Source organism: Labrus bergylta, chromosome 20 (genome assembly GCF_963930695.1).
Source record: "Labrus bergylta chromosome 20, fLabBer1.1, whole genome shotgun sequence".
Lineage (NCBI taxonomy): Eukaryota > Metazoa > Chordata > Actinopteri > Labriformes > Labridae > Labrus > Labrus bergylta.
In genome coordinates this window covers 13,376,217-13,396,327 of record NC_089214.1, presented here as the reverse complement: position 1 = coordinate 13,396,327, position 20,111 = coordinate 13,376,217, and the positions used below count along the sequence as shown (strand labels likewise).

The 20,111-nt window shown below is 40.1% G+C and overlaps 1 protein-coding gene across 1 annotated transcript; it reads right to left on the bottom strand.

Annotated features, from left to right (window-relative positions):
• Positions 1–1,157: 1,157 nt before the first annotated feature.
• ppp1r16a (protein phosphatase 1, regulatory subunit 16A) lies at positions 1,158–18,142 on the bottom strand. Its single transcript, XM_020653030.3, has 11 exons — positions 18,013–18,142; positions 8,100–9,144; positions 7,473–7,543; positions 6,347–6,492; positions 5,707–5,810; positions 4,454–4,578; positions 3,827–3,952; positions 3,665–3,740; positions 3,316–3,445; positions 3,045–3,207; positions 1,158–2,949 (listed from the first exon to the last, which is right to left on the bottom strand). Exons 2-11 carry the CDS (start codon positions 8,347–8,349, stop codon positions 2,410–2,412), a joined length of 1,731 nt encoding a protein of 576 aa, XP_020508686.1. The 5' UTR covers positions 8,350–9,144; positions 18,013–18,142; the 3' UTR covers positions 1,158–2,409.
• Positions 18,143–20,111: the final 1,969 nt, after the last annotated feature.

Sequence of the window (20,111 nt, the reverse complement as noted above, 5' to 3'; positions counted from 1 at the left end):
AAAGCAGCTACATCCCTTTTAAGAATATTCTACCTGCATCCGGTTACAGCAAAGGGAATCCCACTGCCCAAGGAGAGCCATCTATCAAATCAATAAGACAAGGAGACAAACTGGAATAGAGAGCGTAGGATTTAACAAAAGGTGCTCACATGCCAAAATCTTCCTTTCCTGTCTTTTGTTTGGACGAGAGAGAGAGAGAGAGAGAGAGAGAGAGAGAGAGAGAGAGAGAGAGAGAGAGAGAGAGAGAGAGAGAGAGACATGATAATCTGTCTGCATGTGAGAAGGACAGAGTGTGAGACAGAAAAACAGCACAGATGTCTTAGACAGGGCTTCGGAAATACATTCGATATCCCAATCTAAAACAGTTCACATATGTGCACGTGATGCCCCTGTGACTTTTGTGTGTCATAAAGTACGTATTTTGGCAGCCTAACTCACGACATTTGATCCATTTGACCCGTACTTCATTTTATGAGACAGAGCAAAATCGAAGTACAGGTAGTTCTTTGAAGCAGCTGTCTACATACTACAAAAAAGTAGATCTGATGATATATAGGACCAATCTCAGTAGCTGGGTAGCCTTTGCTAACAGTCAGAACATGTCTGAACATAAGCAGGTTCCATTTTTAACACACCCAATGCACAACTGTTATCAAGGCCACAAACATCACACAGCATCCTGCATACAGTTAAAAACTGTGTACATGTTTGTGCATGTTTGAAGTTCTGGTTTAATGTGTCATGATCAAAAGACACTAAAACACATTTTATAAGGCAAGGCTGTGGCTCATGACTCTATTACCACCTGAAACAAGGGTTCATGCACTTTAACCTCCTTGTCATAATTTTATAACTTGAGTGTACTGTAGAGTGTACTGTGTGGATCATGTGCTGCTCTGGCAGATGGATCAGACCAGGCGGTGACACTTGAGATGTGCGTGATATGAGTGGCTTCATGACGCAACGGGAAAAGAAAAGGCTATGGGGGAGTCCCAAGTGAGTAAAATGTGCAACTGCTCAATTGTACCACAAGATGGAGACATACATCTCTAAACCTTACTATTAACAGTCTATGCTCTGAACATGATAAACATGCTTTCTAATGCTAAGATCCACAAATGAGACAATGTGTATGAAAATAATAATAATAAAAAAGATTTTCGAAAACATGTTTTATATTTTGTTTTCCTAAACAGGGCTCAGTAGAAATCACCAAATGCAAAAGAGAAATTGGAGTGTATTGACAGCACATCAAGTTTGAGTAAATGTCTGAGATTTACATCATTTTATCCCACACCTCACCAAATTAACATACGGACCTTTGTGCAAACTTTGCAGAACGATAACAAATCTGCCACCTAAAGGCACACAATTTTTTTTTACACATAATCACATGACAAGTTTAAATGGTGTGATACAAAAAAATCAATATATCATCTCTTTGATAAATATCTTTAGACTCTTATCTTTAAATATGGTACAGGAAATGTACACGCTTAGTCATATTCAGATTTAGAACAAAAAGTGTGATTTGAGGGGTAGAAAAAATTGAAATACTGAGATTAATAATGAAAGATTGAGTTATCATCCACTGACTTAAATATAGATTAGCTCATGTTCTTTTATAGACAACCACTCAATTTACAAATTGCACCATTACAAATATTGAAATGTAGACTTTTTGTGCACTGGCAAAATAATTAAATTTTCAGTTTTTGAGAAAGGTATTTTAAGGACACGTTCCTTGTTCACGTCATTGTGTATATGTAAATTCAGAGTAGCAACAATGTAAACTGAAACCGCAATGAGCAAGCACTCTCCCAACCACAAAAAACTCTTGATTATTATGTAAATGTTTGCAGGATAGACATACACCCTTCATAGCGCCCAGTAAAGACAACATTTATCATTATTATTTAAAAAAAACTGCAGATTGATTTCATTCAGCTTTGCATAAATATTCAACTTAAACATGATTCAGAGCTTTTTCAGTGAAATGTCTACTGTTGGTGGGAGTGAAATTAAATAAGTTATTTAATAAACAAAGAAAAGTAAAGCTTTGTTTGAGATTTGAACACTGGAATCTCTATTTCTCCTGCGTCAGAAGTGAACACCTGACATACAAAGATCCATAAATTCTCAAAGAGGAAGAGCAGTCCTAAGACCTTCAGTGTTAAGTTTGTATTGATCATAGGGTCCAGGGTAGAATAAGCACAAAGATCGCATCTCAGTCCATTGAAATGTTGTTTGGATCCATCTGTTATTGGCATGTGGCCTTAACCTACAATCTTTAAAGATTCATTTCAAGCATGTCTTTTTTTTTTTTATATGCTTTTTGCCACTTTGGAGTGTAACACTGCCAGTTTCTCTACTCTGTAGGCAGTTAAGTGTGTGTGAGTGTGAAAAGGTCTACATGAGTCCACAGCACGGCTCCTTATTGCTCGGCTGCTCCTCCTCAGGTGCTCTAAGTTTCAGTAGTGGAGGATCTCCGCTAGCCGAGGTGAAGTACACCTGACTTGGGGAGACCTCCTCTACTGGGATGGAGCTCAGTTGGACCTCTGGCTGGGCCTGAGTTGATGTCACCTCAGATGCTGTAACCGAAGGTTGCTCCTCTACAGTGGGGGGCAGTGGGGGTTGAGGTGCTGGGTACTTATTGAGCTTGGCAGCCGCCCGCTGGCGTTTCAGATCAGCAAGGGTGTGGTGAGATTTCTCCCGAGTCATATTGTCTGCCCCCTCCCTGTCTGTAGAACCAGATCCAAACCCGGCTCCAGATGCAGGGCTGAGCTGATAGGAGGCACTGCGATCCATGAGACCCCCACCACTCCAAAGCTCTCCTGGTACAGAGGAGGCCAGAGAAACAGAGGTCCCTCCATTACCTAGACTGGACATTATTTTCCTGTCTGCAGCCTCCAGTTCTTCTAAACGGGACGTGGCTTCTCCACCAGAAACCTGAGGACCACATGTTAGATTGATTAGCTTCAAACCTATAAAAAAATGAATAAAAACATTAAAAGAAATATTCTTTAAAAATGTCCAAAACTTACCATGGTGGCATGCTGGTGCAGCTCGTTGTCCGTTTGTCTGTCCTCGTCGTCGTCCTGTGGTTCTGGCTGCCGCCCTCGCTCCTGCCACACCATGGCCTCTTTGTGATGCTCTCGTCGATACAAACTGGAGCGCTCATTCACACTGACACGACGCACCACTTTACTGTATACACAAACAGTAGAGAGAGAGAGAGAGAGATGAGTAAAGGACTTAGCAGCACCAATATCTTATATTTCACCCTCTGTATCCACCCGTGAAGTCCCCTCTCACCCTCTGCTGCCGGCACTGGAAGCTCGTCTTTGCAGCGTGCCTTTCTGCCGGTCCTGACTCTTCATGATGGCATCGTGTTTGTGCTTCAGGTCCATCAGTTTGGCTCTGACCTCATCATCCATACACACATCTGAAAGAGCAGCAGCAAAGGTCAGATAGAGAAGGTAGAAGTGGAAAGATCCTAATAAGAAAGCTATCAATGAATACTTTCAAGAACTGGGTTCAATAATCAAAACTCAGGAGTTGTATTATAATGGAATAGTAATATAATCCAAAGGTGTAACACACTGCTATTGAAATTATCTAAGTGAAATGTGACGCAGGACCTCAAAAGCCTTCATTTTCTCACCCAGAGGAGTCTCCTCCAGGACAGACTTTGTGTTTAAACTTGCTCCATGGGCCACCAACAGTTCCACCATTTGGATCTATGAAAATAAAACACAAAACACTTTTGATGGGCTAAATAGAAGGGTGCAAGGTTTGTGTGTCTTGGTTGGTTTGCCGCACTCACTTGTCCCCAGCAGGCGGCAGCGTGTAGCGGCGTCCAGCCATCACTGTCCTTGACCTCCACCTGAGCCCTGTGCTCAAGCAGCAGCTCCGCCACAGATGTGTAGCCGTTAGCAGACGCTGTGTGGAGCTGTTGGAAGATAATTTAACATTTTGTATTTAAGTGTTTCTCACACACACACACACACACACACACACACACACACACACACACACACACACACACACACACACACACACACACACACACACACACACACACACACACACACACACACACACACACACACACACACACACACACACACACACACACACACACACACACACACACACACACACACACACACACACACACACACACACACACACACACACACACACACACACACACACACACACACACACACACACACACACACACACACACACACACACACACACACACACACACACACACACACACACACACACACACACACACACACACACACACACACACACACACACACACACACACACACACACACACACACACACACACACACACACTCCGATATCACAAATGTGCTCAAAGCCCTCTACCTGTCCCATCCAAATCTACCACTTAAAACACATTTCTCTCTCTCACCAGTGTAGCTCCATTATCATCCTGAGCATTTAAGTCCGCTCCACTCTGAACCAGAGCCTGAATGTCAGTCAGCATGGCTGCCTCTTTAGCCCTTCGACATTCATCTATACGATCCTGAGTTATACCTACACAAACAAAAGATATGATACCAGTTAGCACACAGACACCATCAGTGTGAGAGCATATCTGTCAGAGTCATCAGTGTGTAACACTTGATATCAAATGTGACTGACACATTAGGAGAACGCTTCATTTTCTCCCGTACATAATTTTTCTTCTGGGGAATCTTCAAAATGTTTTTGAGCGCAAAGAACCAAATTACAATCAAAGAAATGCTACTTAAGAGCTTCATCTTTTCATGTAAATATTATTAACCAGGTTTGTCACATTGAGATCAGAGATCTCTTTAAAAAGGAGATCTGGCCAAAAATACAACATAGTTTGAACAATAAACTAGCAAAGTCCTTCAGTAGGTTAAAGAACACTAGACTCAACAGATTTCACAAAATGATTGAATGTGTTTCAATGATGACTATAATTGAAACTTTCAAGATTTACTATTTTCCACAAAGTGCAAAATTTGTCTTGGGCTCTTCACACATGCAGCAACTATAAAATGAAAACATTTAACGATATTCATATTTAAAAAATTGAATATTAATGAACAGAAAAATAAGTGATAAATAACATCAGGTTCTTAAGATAAAAGTTTAAAAACCCATAGATAACTCAGCCCAGTGCCTATCCTGCCTTAGGCACCACTATTTAAAAGCTTTACAGACACAGTGATAAATGAAGACCTCTGTGTAGGCGCAGAAAATCTGAAAGCTTTCGTCACTAATTCAGTTCAGACTTTTGGAACGGCACATTGCATAATGTGGAAAGAACAAAAGGTCTTTAATTTCCCACCTTCAGGATTAAGAGAGAGGATAAGTAGATGGAAATGTTGCTCCGAATGGCTATGCAGGTAAAAATACAAAAGTAAGACTTGCTTTAAAGTAAAATCTTGTGAATACCTTCAGCTTTTAGTAGCAAACTGGATATGAGCCTTTACAGACAGCTGGTCATTCTTAAAAACTGAAGCTTCTTTAAGATACCAGCTCAGTTTCTTGACCGTCTCTGATATAGAGTTTGCATCTACTACTAAAAATGTATACTTTTTCATTGATAACTACTTTTCTTTTGAGGAATGTTTCAGGTGGAGAAACTAAAACGTATTGAATTATGGGTCTGATTTGTCTCAGTTTACTGACCCTGTTCAGCCATGACCATCTCCAGCAGCTCAAGAGTGGCCTCATCCTCACAGAGGTCATAGGGCATGTTACCGTCTGCGTTGACAGCCAGAAGGTCAGCCCCACTGGAAGTAAAACGCACACACAAGCATGCAAACACGCACACATATGCAAAAACAATTGTATTAAAGTTATATGCAGTGACACACCCTGATATACTCAGCCACTCAAGGCAAGGCAAGTTTATTTATATAGCACATTTCAACAACAAGGCAATTCAAAGTGCTTCACACAACATCAAAAGAATCATGACAGAGGGAAAAAGAGAAACATAGAGGGGAAAAAAAATATATTAATCTACTAGCCAAGTGCTTTTAGAATCAAGCTGCAGCCATATTTGCATCATTTATGTAAAGCAGCTACACTTGCCATTGCTGTGTGTTGTGGTAGTGTTAGTCTCTAGGGAGTGATATTTATACTGGCTGAATTTAAAAACCAAACTACAGATTTGTGACTAAAGCATAAGATCTAGCATTTTACAAACAATAAAAATTATTTAACAGAAAAGAGAGCTGAACAAACTTCTCAATGTTATAAAGGGTGCACAACAGTGCAGAGACTGAAGAGAGTGTAAACGGTTTTTAGTCATGGGAAAACTCACGCCTGAATCAGGAGCTGCACCAGCCCAGTGTGTCCACAGGTGGCAGCAGCATGCAGCGGTGTCCACAGCTCACTGTCACAGGCATTCACACAGGCACCGGCATCCAGCAGACACTGCACTACATCCACAAAGTCATCAATGCAGCACTGAGGAAAAGGGGCAAATGTAGATATTTATAGATTCATATTATACTGAAAAAGGGAGTGCAAAACATGCATGAACAACAGTAGAAAACTTGCTGTAGGTATTGAAATTGATGGCAACTCATACACTGGCTCATGCTCATTTGCATGCAAAGCTCAGCCTTCTGCTGTGTAAACAAAGAGTTTTCCAAGAGGTAGAGCAGAGTCACCTGATTTTATAAAGAGCTCTCTGTGCACACAAATACCCGTCTCGTGAATTTGGAGTAGCATGCGTATTTGGTAACATGTGAAGAGGAAAAATAAGTCAGTTTAAATCATGGGTGTCGTAGTGGGGGGAAAAGTGGGACTGACTAGACAAGGCCCCAGTGGAGGAGGGATTCCTTAATATAAAGTACTGTAAATATACATTTTTGTGGAGATTTGTTTCTCTCTGAGTTAATGCTGTCACAAGAAAGGTCAAATTGGTAAAATAAGTCAACATGATTCTTAATTCTTTATTAACTCTTAAAATCCTATAAAATAATTGGGAAACCTTTTAGATGCTTATAAACAATTCCAATGCAATCTGCATGTATTCCAAACTTAATCTTAATTAATTTTAAATTTAAAGGGAAACTTCACCCACTGAAATCAGCTTTCTCCATACAGCCTGTTAGCATAGCTTCCAAGCAATATGGCGGACGTTAAGTTTTGATTCTGGGAGTGAGTTCCCACCCACTGATCTGTGATTGGTCTGTAGTTTCAGTGGTTGAAAATATGAGGAACTAGCCTTGTAGTTTCACCCTGCTAACCGCAACAGCTAACAGTGACGCAAAAATCGTCATTCTGCATCACTGGAAGCTCCTTCTCAGACGTAGAAATACAAAGATTTCCCATCTCAGGGAATAATGAGGGCGGGATGCACAACCATTCAAAAATACTACCAGGTTTCTATTGATACAAAGCTTAATGCAAATGGTTGAAGTATCCCTGTGTGTGTATACCTGATGTAGGGCTGTGAGTCCATCCTCGTTGACCAGATCTGGGCTGACACCGCTGTTTAACAGCTCCCTCACTGGAAGAAGCACAAAAACCCACACACATGGATACAGAATCATAACTGACCCCCTGGGCAGAGTCCTTTCCACAACATTACAACAGTTAGTACATTGTGTATGTGTCTATAAAAAGATTAAATCCATTGTGTGTGTCTGTGTGTATGTTAACAATAAACTGAAAAGATCTGCAGATATAATTAGCCCTGATCCTGCTGCTTACACTGATAAAACAAAAGCCTTGACTGTAAAAAGAAAGTGTGACGTATCATGGATAAATTATGCATAAATAACTCTCTTTGAATACCATGTTGAATAGAGCACCTTGCATGCCTCTAATGAGGGTGTTCGTAGCAAAAAAGGCAAATAGGTCAATTGAACTTAATTAAACCAAATGAAGCCGTCACAGTTTCCCTTGACCTCTGTGGCCGCTTGGCTAAATAGAATAGAATATCCCAGAACTAGAGTATCTGATATCCCTCAATAGTAATAATTGGCTGAATAATCATTCATTTGGCCCACTGATGTGATTTTCTGTGTGTATTGGTGAGTGTCTGTATGCATTATTCCACTAACCCTCGTCCAGGTCACATCGTGCAGCAGCGTCCAGCAGGGTGATTGTGTTAGGAAACTTAACTTTGGTGGTCCGTGCCTTCTTCTTCTTGTCTGCTTTGGCCCTTGACCCTCGGGTAGCATCTTTCTCCATCTGTGCCCATGACTTCAGCTGCTGAGCGCGGCGCTTCTGGGCATGCTTAAGGCGCTCTGTGGCGCTCAGGCGCCCTACGGTGGCCATCTCAGCCAGCAGCTCGCCGTGTTCTGCTGCCATGCCACCACCACACTAAGAACTGTCACTGTGGCTTTTTTCCTATTCCTGTTTGTTTCAAATTAAGTTTTCAGATTTCTCATATGCCTCCCTTGTGCCCCCTAAAAGAGACCCTTCTGTAAGGCCAAACAGGCCTATGTTAGGGCCTGTGGGACAGTACAAAAATAATTCAGTTTATCTGAAAAATTGACTTTCCATTAAAAAAGCAAACAAAAAATGTCAAGTATAGTGAAAAAACTACTTATGTTGTGCAATCAGATGGCAGATATCTACATGATTTTAGAAGACAGCAGCATGTGAAGTAGTTGTAATGTCTCTTTCCCATCTTTATAGATGATAACTTTTAAGATGCCTTGAAAAAAAGGTGAGAGAAATATATCCAAAACGTAATTATCCAAGCTGTGGATTGTGACCAACTGTCAGTCCTCCCATCCATATCAATAGTACTCCACTGGGGGGACGAAAGGAAAGATTCAAGCTTATCTCCGGGTTAGGTGCTCCTTCTCAGTTAGTAATCCAAGGAGTTGCAAACTGTATGTCCAAAGTCCATCAGACAGGCAAGTCTTCTGAGAATTTAGAAGATAAGTTGTGATGATAAAAGGGGGCATCTACACCAGTAACACAACATCTGCGTTACTTGATGCAGAAAGAGAGGATTCAAATATTGCTTGGTGTTGAGGGGAGACAATTTAAAAGTCAACTTGTTTTGTTGTTGATGCACTTTCCAGCAGGTTTTCAGAGGAAAGAAAGCTGCATATGAAGGCGTCGCTGCTTGACAACATTGTCTTCTGTCTGTAGCTGTGGACAGGGAGAGAAAACGGGAGTGCTGTGTTACAGTATAATGTACATACACTGCTCTCCTAATCCTGTTATCTTTAACCCCTGAGCTCCTTCCCCCGATGCCCTCCTCTCCCACTCCTCTCCTGAAGGAAACCTGAGATGGTGGGACGCTTTTCATTAATGATTGACACACCCTGCAGCCTGACACACACTTCTTTTTGTGGCATACACGTATGGAGAAACTCAGTGGCGGATGTTATGTGAATGAGGTTAAAACGCTGCTTTGTGACATGTTTCAGTGAAAAGTACTAACCTTGCTAACCTCGGTCAGCCCTCTCCTTACCTTTGGTTAACTTCCCAGGTGAGTTACATGGCTCACGCTCACACACACACCTCTTTCCAGGCTACTCATTTATAATTTAGGGCTGGGCCTGTGAGCGCTGAGAGGAAGGTCAAAGAGAGGCACTCACAGAGATAGAGAGAGTGGCTGACAAGAGTGAAGTCCTGGGCCACAGAGCTACTGCAGCAAGCAGCAAGCTACATAACAGGGTGGGAGGTGGTAGACCAACGAGCTCCATAAATCAGCTGATTGGGCAACATGCAAAGGCAGCATGAGTCATAAAGGATCGCATTCATCCTGTTCCTCTTTAATTTTCATCCCAATGAGACAAAAGCCACAGATTCAAAGAAATGTTTTATGTATGGTAAAAAAAACCCACTAAGTATGGTTCTTTATCAACAAATAAGGTAACAGCAAGTATCACAATCAGTTTTATTGGCTTGGTATGCTTTCACACCCAAGGAATAAGACTTATTTAATTATTTTTACATTACTCTCAATGTGAAGACACAAGAATAAACAAATATTCTCACACTAATATCAGAGGGGTACTCTATATCAGCCCAATACTCAGGTTAAGGTGTCAGGAAGGAAAAAGGAGCAGGGATGTAGCATTGTTTTCTTTCCTTTGGTGTGTGGCAGGTGCATAAAAGTGTATAGTGCAGGCCACGTTTATTCCATGCTAAAAAAAATGATCAAATGGAGCTTACACTAAATACTAAGGTAATAAGCGTCTACTATATTTTAGGTATAAGGAGACAAACCAGCATCCGTATTTAAAGATAGATAACATTGGTTATGCAAGAAGGGGGTGAGAGCCAAAATCAATGGATAAACAGTTTGGATAAACATCTCTCAATAAAAATACACTTATCCAAAATTAAAGGAACACTGAATTAGAGCCCTGTGCCGGACTGTTTTCTGAATCCTACCCCCGCCTGCTCCGCGTGGATTTCTGACCATTTCCACTCGCTCCCGTAGTGCGTGTCATAATCCAACCCGCACCATGCTTGTCCAATCCTGCCTACACTCACACAAATTCTGACCATTTACATTAAAGGGGGCTATATGTAACTTTCAAAAATACTGCGTTTGTAGCGATACCGTAGGCCGTTCGTCATACGTGCTCGTACGTACACAAAAGAGCATCATCATCCGCTGCAAAACACTGAATATATACCGGCATAATGTTTACAGAGGAGGTCAGTGGTCCGGCCAGCTCATCCCCTCACGTATAGAACTTGTTTAATTGAGGGACTAGAGAAAAGAAGAATAACATACTGTACTAACTGCTTAATTGAATGTCACGTAAGCGTTTCTAGATCACGGTCATTTCGGGTAAATTTACATGCAGTGTGAAGATACGACCATAATAAAGATCGCTAGCATTAGCAGGCTAACACAACAATGCAGCGCAAGTTGTTTTGGTTTCATGCTGGTGCTCAAGGGGCGACATCTGCTGGATCAAAAAAATTTGCATATAAAGCCTTTAACTGTTTATTAATGGGCGATAAAAAACGATTTATACATGTAAAAAGTTACATATAGAACCTTTAAACATTCAGAATAATAAACACTGCTTTAAGTTAGAGGAATGGTAACATTGATGTATTTAATTAATTTAAGCCCCACACATTAAAAATCACTTTTTTTATCCATTAAAACAAAGCTTTCTCCCTGAACGGACAGCACAACTTGAAGTAAAAACAAAACTCTCATCCTCATAAAGTGTAAATAGCTCCAGACCGTCTCCACACATGGGCAAAGTGTGGAGCCTCTGACAGAGCTGCACAATTGTGGATCAATTTCACCTGCTTTGGTGCAAATGAGAGTAACAACAGATGCAACGGAAAGGCAATAGCAAGACAACCCCCAAAAAGGGAATGGTTTTGCATGTGGTGGCCAAGGACAAATCTCTTTATCCTTCCTGACTGATTCCGCTTTAATTTTGTGTTCTGCTAGTGTCCTTGTCACTACTGGTGACATGAGGCTACCATAAAGTTGCACAGGTAGTCCAGCTCCTCCAGGATGGCACACCATGTCGGTTGCAAGGTTTTCTGTGACCCAGCATGGTCTCAGAAACAGGAGGAGCACTGCCAGAGCCCTGCAAAATGAATTCCGGCAGGCTACTGGCATTCATGTTTCTGACCAAACCCTCTTGCAACCGCACATATGGATGTGCCATCATGGAGGAGCTGGATTACAGCGTGTCCATTAACATGCGTATTTAAACCTTTGCGGTACCATTTCCATTAGCCTCCCAACTTCAATGTGTCTTGACTTCTCTTTTTTTGTCCCACCTTTCTATTTTTAGCATTGCTGACCTCTTACCCTTTGTCACTAACTACAATGTAAGGATTTCCTCGGATTGAGGTAATAACTTAATGCCCCCTCTGGCAGGCCACTACAAGGATCATTAGGCTATTTAACAATACACACATGAACTTGGACATAATGTTCATGTGTTGACGTTGAGACATGGCTGACAAGACTTAGCTTCATACATAATGCCAACTTTCCATTGAATGAGTTTCCTTCTAAAGGAAAAGGTTACATGAAGTTTATATTCATTTTAAAAGGTTAGCAGAATAAATCCTTGAGTTATAATTTTCTACTTTTAGAAGTAGAAGTTTTCAACCATTGTTAACCAACAAAAAGGAAGCATGTTTTGCGGTATTTTAAGGGGCTTTAAAGGGAGAGAGGATTTGAGTAATAGGCAAAATCCCTGCAGGAACTTAACTGCTGTATTAGTGGGATAATACCAGACACGATCAGAAAGATCAGTGGAATTAAGATCCCAGTCTTATACATTGGTATTGTGTGGCTCAGAATTACCCTCACTTATAAAAAGGACTTATTTCCATAAGGCTTTATTTGATTCATGTTTTATTGTTCACATCAGACTTTATAAGTTAAACAAAAATTAGTGTGATTTAATACCGATTTTAATGGTCATAGGCTACATCTGTTGCTCTGCACTTTTCTGGAGTTGTGCAAGCTTTATTATTTTTTGCAAACAAGACACTTCCAATGTCCAGGGGCAGGAATTTTAACCATGAAGGCCTTTATTTAAACACCTTTCACAGATATAGTATGTCTAATTTGTATCTTTAATATGACCTTACTCTGATTTGTAATGTTATGTGAAATTGGACAATTAGGTGTCGATTTTGAAAGACCTCAATCTAACTTCACATCAAAACATAAATATGCTTAGAGACCACAGTATGTATTACATTCTGGGCAGACGATTAGTGTTTCTCTATTGTTACCATCTATTTTTACTTTGGTGCCGACTAAAGCTCATGTGCTCATGACAATAAAACCGGTTTACTGTATGTGTCCACCCTTCAAGGAACGGTAGGATCTATGCTCACTTGGTAGTGCTGTTTTCACTGTGAGCTCACTGTAAAAACAAGGTGTTGTGTAGACATCCATTTAAAAAGACAGACTCTCTGAATTTCTTTCTTTTTCGAATGGGGTTTGTGTCAGGAAGCTGAATTTGATTACACCTGTTACACTGTTATGTTTATAGAATGTGGCTCGATTAAAATCATCTGACAGGTCACTTGTTAGGTCAGCAGTAATAGTAATTAGGCTACTCATTACATAACCTGAGATTTAAAAAGGATAAAAGGGCTGTGTAGTAGGATTACAAGTGAAGTCACGCTTACAAGGATTCACTCATTGTCCCACTCATAATACACTGACATGCACACACATACAGGGCAAAGGTCAATGTTTCCTGATTAGCTGTCTCAGCAAAGTGAGACAGACAACTCAAATCTGAGCCTAAGCCAATCAGTGTGGGGTATATGGGGAATGGAGCTGAGGATCAGACAGTATGACTGCTAGTGCTATTCAGTCTGCCCGTAAAGCCGAAACGGATCCAAACAAACATTTGTTGTTTCGCCTATGATCCACCAATTCCACCACTGGAAAACAGATCTGGGTACACACTCTGTTTTTCTTAAAGCAGAACTCTACCTCCATAACTGCATGTGCCAACACCCCCCTTGCTTTCATCTTGATTCAAATATGACAAGCTGTAATCAAAAATATTCAACCCCTAACAAATCTTCACACACAATATTACTTAAATGGATCTAAGCTCCCAACTTCAAGCACTTCAATTCTTTCAGAGGTTTGTGTGGCACTTATTGGTCTCACCACCAGCCAATAAAGGAGCCTGAACAAAAAAAGGTCAAATTTATAAAAGGGACATAACGATTTTGTATGTTTTGTCCATACTGACAAAATAAGTGTATCCTCCAATCAACTATTTTTCTTGCCAAAACCTACATTTTCTTTTCTTGATGTGCATTTGAATACATCATGATGACGTTTTATTTACCGCCTAATAGTAATTTTACTGACCCGAGTAAGGGTCATAGAAAGCGTGCATGTCATCAAAGACAGGTTGCACTGATGTGTTTGCTGTTCAGGACATTCTAAAGCTGAACCGAGACCAGTAGTAAAAACATGTTAGGGATGCACAATTAAACACAATTTCATTGTTAATGTGATATGAGCTTTTGTAACAAACACATTGCAAAAGTCTAATTTTTTGCAGAGAATTAGAAAAATATTTTTCGAAAAAAGCAATGGTTTCTCACTCAGCATGCGCACATTTGATTTATTTTGGAATCAGGACGGACATGTCGAATCACAGTTAATGAGTTAATCTGTGAGTTAGTTTATGTGCACTCTGTTGTTTATTTATCACAAACCATATTGTTATCACAATATTTGACCAATGCAGTTGGACATTGCATAATTTCTCATATCGTACAGACCTAATTTATGTCAGCGCCTTGTCTATGATAATTGAACAGATACAATAAAAACATAAAATAACATGACAAGTTATGGGGGATGCTTGCTTCAGGTGGCTACAGGTAAGTTTTTGTGTACTTACTGTTAAAATCTCCCACTGTGTGCACACAAGTGTAAGTCAGTCACCTTGTTTTGTCTCCTCCCTCTACCGTTCCCCTTGTGCAAAGGAATATTTAGCACAAGTGTTTTTAAAGTCTCTTTTAATTTTACCCTATCTTGAACCCTACAGTCCACTGTGTCTGAAAGGAGCATGCTCCTCCATACTGTAGCCGATGGCCATCATTTGTACAGAGCTAAACAGGGTAAAGGAGGCTAGGATGTGGTAAGAAAGAGAAAAACAGGTTAAAGATCCTCTCAGCATAAGGTGGCTGTCTTGGTGTGACAGTCTAGCAGCTCAGTCAGTCTCAGCGTGCAGTCTGACACTAATCAGCCTACTACACCTCATTCACACGCAGCAAACTGGTACCAAGAGTGGACACCTACAGGCAACATATTATCTTAGCTCCTAGCACATTAAGCCCAGTCAAAAATATTTGAAGTATACTGAAAATAAACACAAGATATGCACTTAAATCAATAGTCCATACCTGCTAGTCCAACAGGCTGAGAGAGAACTTGTTGTCTGCCATCAGTGGATGAAACTTCAAATTTGAGCAGTGCACTAGTCTGGTTACACTTGATTCTTATAAAACCCCTGCACATATATGAGGAATTTGTTGGTGGCTGTGACTGTGTGAAAACCTTGTGATTCTCTGAGTCAGACAGACGGGAAAAGACGAGGTGAGATCACTGGTATAGTACAAACTCCAGCATGGCATGGAACATGACTTTACATATTGTGTGTTTGGAAAAATGTCCCTGCATCAATCTGACATTTGTAGACTTCTGGGTCTTTCCACCTAATGACCTAACAGGGAGGGCTGTCTGCAGCAGCAGAGGAACACAAACTTTCATTCAACAGCTTGGATGAATAGATCCCTATGAAAACACACACACCCCCACACACACACACCCACACACACGAGGGGGTGGTACCTGTGTGTACAAGCTTGTGACTGAACTTTAAATAATACACTAGCTAAAACTTCTGCTCAGCTTTAAATCTGGCTACGCTTGAGAAATAGGCAACTTGTGCTTTGTGCTAAATTCATGGTTTACCATCATGGGATGACATTAGTCAGCTGTTTGTTGCTTTTCATTGAATCAAACAATGCTGAGTCAATACAGCTTTGATGGTTCAGGAATGATCCCGTCTGCTATCTGAACAAATGCCAAGTGGCCGTGCCCGCCTAATACTCAGAAAGGAAGTTTATTTATGTTCCTGTGCCACTTGGGTTTATTTTAAAGTGGAGCTCAGCTGAATCTGCTTGTTGATTAGTATTCAATGAAACAAAACAAAGAAAACCATTTGGCTCTGGTTAAAAGTGAAATAACTTTGTTTCAGTTCCTAAAGGAAGAACAAAACAGAACGACTGCAAAAGAAAGCAGGAGGGTGTTCTACTTGAAAAAAAATAGCCACATTAAGTCCTGTCATGTGTAATGGTTTGAGCTGCTTCGTATAATCACTCAGCAATTTCAGTAATGCCAGTGTAGCCAGGGCAGAGCCAGAGAAAGAGCTTATGGGGGAAAAACAGATAGTGTGCGTGCATGTAGTATGAAGGAGACGGATTTGGAAATGGTTTGCAAACAGATTTGGGGTTATAAAGACAAACAGACAGAGCTGCTACTGCTGCTTTTTCTGGAAGACAGGATATGAAATGAGAGGGCAAGAGGATGTGGAGGAAAGAATGCAAAGGAGATAGAGTAGAATATGGGGAGGAGGAGGAAGGATGGGGAGGAGACAGCCTACGTAAAACTCCTCTGACTGCTCCTAAAGCAGGAAGTAGGGTCACATCACGCAGACACAGAGGTGGAGAGGAAAAGAGGAATAAGGAATCTTTAGATGGATCCCACAGGATGAGATGATGTACACTGTAACATCCACCTGCAGGATCGCACACATTTAATAAGAACGAAAGGTGGAGATATACCTCGACGGGAAAAGATGGAGAAAAAATAAAAAGGGAGTTTCCGAAAGAAGGAATGTAGAGGAGAGAGCCAAATGCTTTGAAAAAAATGTTTGACCTTTTATCATGAAGAAAAAGTAGAATGGGCAAAAAATATTTCTACAATGACAACCTCAAAATTTCTCACTGGGTTCAGATTTCTTACTAGTTACTATTAAAGTGCTTGTTAAGTTGATCTATGATCCAATTAACATGAATCTTAGTTCAGTTAATGTGCCTCCTTGCAATCTGACCACCAGGGTTACAGTCCATTAAATTATAAGTACACTGTTGAAATTATATCTAACCTTTTTGTGATCTCCTCCTGACTGTGTTCGTTCTGTTAACACTGCATATCCACCAGCTAATCTTGGTCTGTATTAGGAAACCTGCAAATATTTGACTACACATACTCAGGAAATGCCTTGAACAAGTACTTTGACCACACATGGTAATACTTGTGCGCAACACAAGCAAGGCTGGCTTGACAAAAATAGACGACCGAGTTTATTTAGGTTAATAATATGGTAATGTAATGTTAAACTCAAATAGTCACTGAGTAATCAAGCGGTAAACAACATCTGGACAAACAAGATTAATGACAACTACTAGTTATTACTTTTTCTTGTGTCTTTGAATAATCTGTCACGATACATGACTATGATGTGATAAACTGAACTTTAACATAAAACAAATAAAAGTTGCAAATCCTGACACCAAAGCAACTGGAGCCAAAGAGTGACTTACATTTTTGTGAGACAAATAATTGATCGGGATCAAGATTAATTCTGATTCATTTTCGAGCAACTGGCTTATCAATTAATCAAACAAGCCGCTTGTTTCCACTCTATAGAAGACACCAATAGTTGCCATACCAGCATGTTGTACTGTACAACCTTACTGGAGCCCTGAGCTGCTTTAATTGTGTATGGAAAATGTATTTGACAACAAAGTTTCTGTTATTTTTTTTTTGACCTAATCACCAAACAATGCATGGTAATAATTCAATAAAATCCTTTTACTATAGAATTGGCATTATGCAATATTAATATTCTTAAATGTACTTCAGCTTGTAATGTAAAAGTAGATATCAGTCATTATACATGTGATGTTTTGATTGTGTTGTCTATCATCTCATGGATTACATTAAACTGTATAAATTAGGCTTTAACTTCCGTGTTACTTTAACTCTGACATTTTGATCAAAGTAAGTAAGTTTCAAATGGTATTTATATCGGGATGTGTTACTTTCTTGTTGTCCAACACAGCGCGGGATTAAAGTGTGAGCAGCCGATTAGCTAACACACCTGGCAGTCAACACACGAGCTCAACAGGTGGCTAGTCTGACAGGTAACGACAGCAGCTCGTTTAAGCTACCTGGCTCCATTCACCAGTGTAAAGATAGAGTTAATACCAGCAAGTGTTTATCCAATAGGGGCGACTCTTACTCGGTAAAACAAGTTATAAGAACACTAAAGAAGCAAAAAAAAAAACATTTAGTCACGCTAACGTCACCGTAGCCTCAGGTTAGCTCACCTTTCAGCTACACGGCAGCTCGTGTAGGGACAGTTATGTTTCTTAACGACGACTTACTTTAACTGAGTTGCAGCGAAGGTACGATAACAACATACTGTGTTTGGAAAACAACATGTGTAAATATCTTACCTGTTCAGTAGTCGCTCCTGAGCTGCTCCGCGTTAGTGAAACTGAATGAGCTGCTTGTCCTCCTCTCCTCTCCTCCTCCTGCTCTCTTGACCGGCCCCTCTGGGGAAATGCTTCACCATAACAACCGGACCTGCGTCCTCTCTTCCCGCTGAAAAAAGTCTCCACCAGAGGGCGCCACTGTTTCGCCTTCTTCCCAATGTGTCCACTCCATTGACGTGAATGTTTCCTTATCGTATCAGCCTTCAGAGGTGCACACACATATAAACATGTCATACCAAAAGATGACTGCGTCTGGAAATTCAACGGACGCAGAAAATAGGAACATTTGAACTACAAAGAGCTTAGAAAGCCACATTTCCTCAGTGTTTCATACAATGCATTTGCAACATATCTCATTCTGTTCAAAGTAGCCCAGGCCAGGGATTCTCAAACTTTTTTTTGGGCTTGTGTACCCCCTTTCAGAATTTTTATTCAGCCAAATACCCCCAATAATATTTTTTCAGCAGCTGATTCGTTACCTCGTTTCAACAACCTGTTTTTTTTATTTTTTATATCTGCTTGCTCGCTGAACAATTCACGTCAACAGACGGAGGCTCTGCACATAAAGCTATATTATAAATGAATATCCTCAAGTTGGAAATGGTGCCCTATTTGATGTTGCATAGAGAACAAATGCTGTTAATAAAGTCTTAAATCAGTGTATGGATTTTCCTTTAAACAATAAATTGGCTTGTTGTGATGCAACTTTTCTCAAATCACATTTGCCACGTACCCCTAAGGGTACATGTACCCCCATTTGAGAAACACTGACCTAGGCTATTGTTTTTTTTATACAAGTTATGGATGAATTGTTAATATTTTCCTTTATTTTTTTAATTTAGTTAATTTTATTCCTATAAGTTTTTCAACAGTAGGAGAACACTTGTGCTTTAGTGTTATTCCCTGTTATTTCTGATGACTATGATGCACCAAAAAACAACAACAACAACAATTAAACTCAAGGCAGGAAACCTCAATCGGCCTACTGATTCTGATTCTAAAACATATAAATTAGACAAACAGAAACTGTACTAACTGTAGCAACCTTGAAGAAAACGTGCTAATGTAGGCTAAATAAAGAGTACTTTAAAATATCTAAATTGAAGTCATTGCAGGACCTATGTACTAAGATTTACAGATTAGCGCAAATGACAAATGAGAAAAGACACTTATTAAAAATGATTTGTGTGACATGCCTCAGGGTGAAAGTATTTTTCAATGTTATGGGTGTGTATGTGTGCCTAAGAGTGTAATTGTACAGCCATGTGTCCCTGAGTGTATTCAGCTTTCATACTGTTTATCTGGTTTGGCAAATATAAAACACTTTTTATAATACAGTGTTAGGGTGTGTTTGCCGTCTTGGTTGTACTCTCATTCCACAAAGTAGCCTGAGCACATAACATTAAATATAATTTTAAACATAGTCAGCCAAGTATATTAACTGTGATTAAGATGTTAGGTTGACTGACTAGTTTGTTGATCCAAAGAAAGCTCCATCAGAATCAGCTGCTGATACAAACAGACGGGATGATAACTGTGTTCTGCTGACCCCTGCAGTCAAACTCAAACTGGCAACCAACACTGCAGAGGCACTGCACAGACAAGAAAGAGGAAATATTCAGGATAATAAGATAAGCAGCACTTACAGTATTAAGCGGTCAATTTAAGTCAGCATAACTTAAGCTAATGATAACACATTAAGACAACCCTGTGAAATGCCAACCAAGCTAGACATACTATAGTTCAGGTTTTAAATGCCCCCATTTTAAAATATCTGCGTTTACTGCAATTAAATGCAAGGCATATTTCCATTAGTATTCAGAATAATCTACAGTTTTCCCCCAAGTGTGGGCTGTTTGTCACTGGTGGGCCTTGATGGTTCTGTAGATGGGCCAGAAGAAGTTGTTTACATCTATGTGTTGATTCAAGTTGTGTTATTAAACATGGGTCCAGTAATATTTCAAGATATTGAATTGGGAAATGGTTTTCAAAAATGCAGTTATGACTGGTCAACAGAATTAACAGGTACCAGTTTTCATCGGAGTTTCTTTATCCTGAAG

Excerpts from the sequence above, each read along its gene's own strand:
- ppp1r16a (XM_020653030.3), bottom strand. The coding sequence starts at position 8,349 with ATGGCAGCAGAACACGGCGAGCTGCTGGCTGAGATGGCCACCGTAGGG. Across the intron at positions 7,544-8,099 it reads ACGATGTGACCTGGACGAGG|TGAGGGAGCTGTTAAACAGC; the intron begins GTTAGTGGAATA and ends TGCTTCTTCCAG. Across the intron at positions 6,493-7,472 it reads GACTCACAGCCCTACATCAG|TGCTGCATTGATGACTTTGT; the intron begins GTATACACACAC and ends CCTTTTCCTCAG.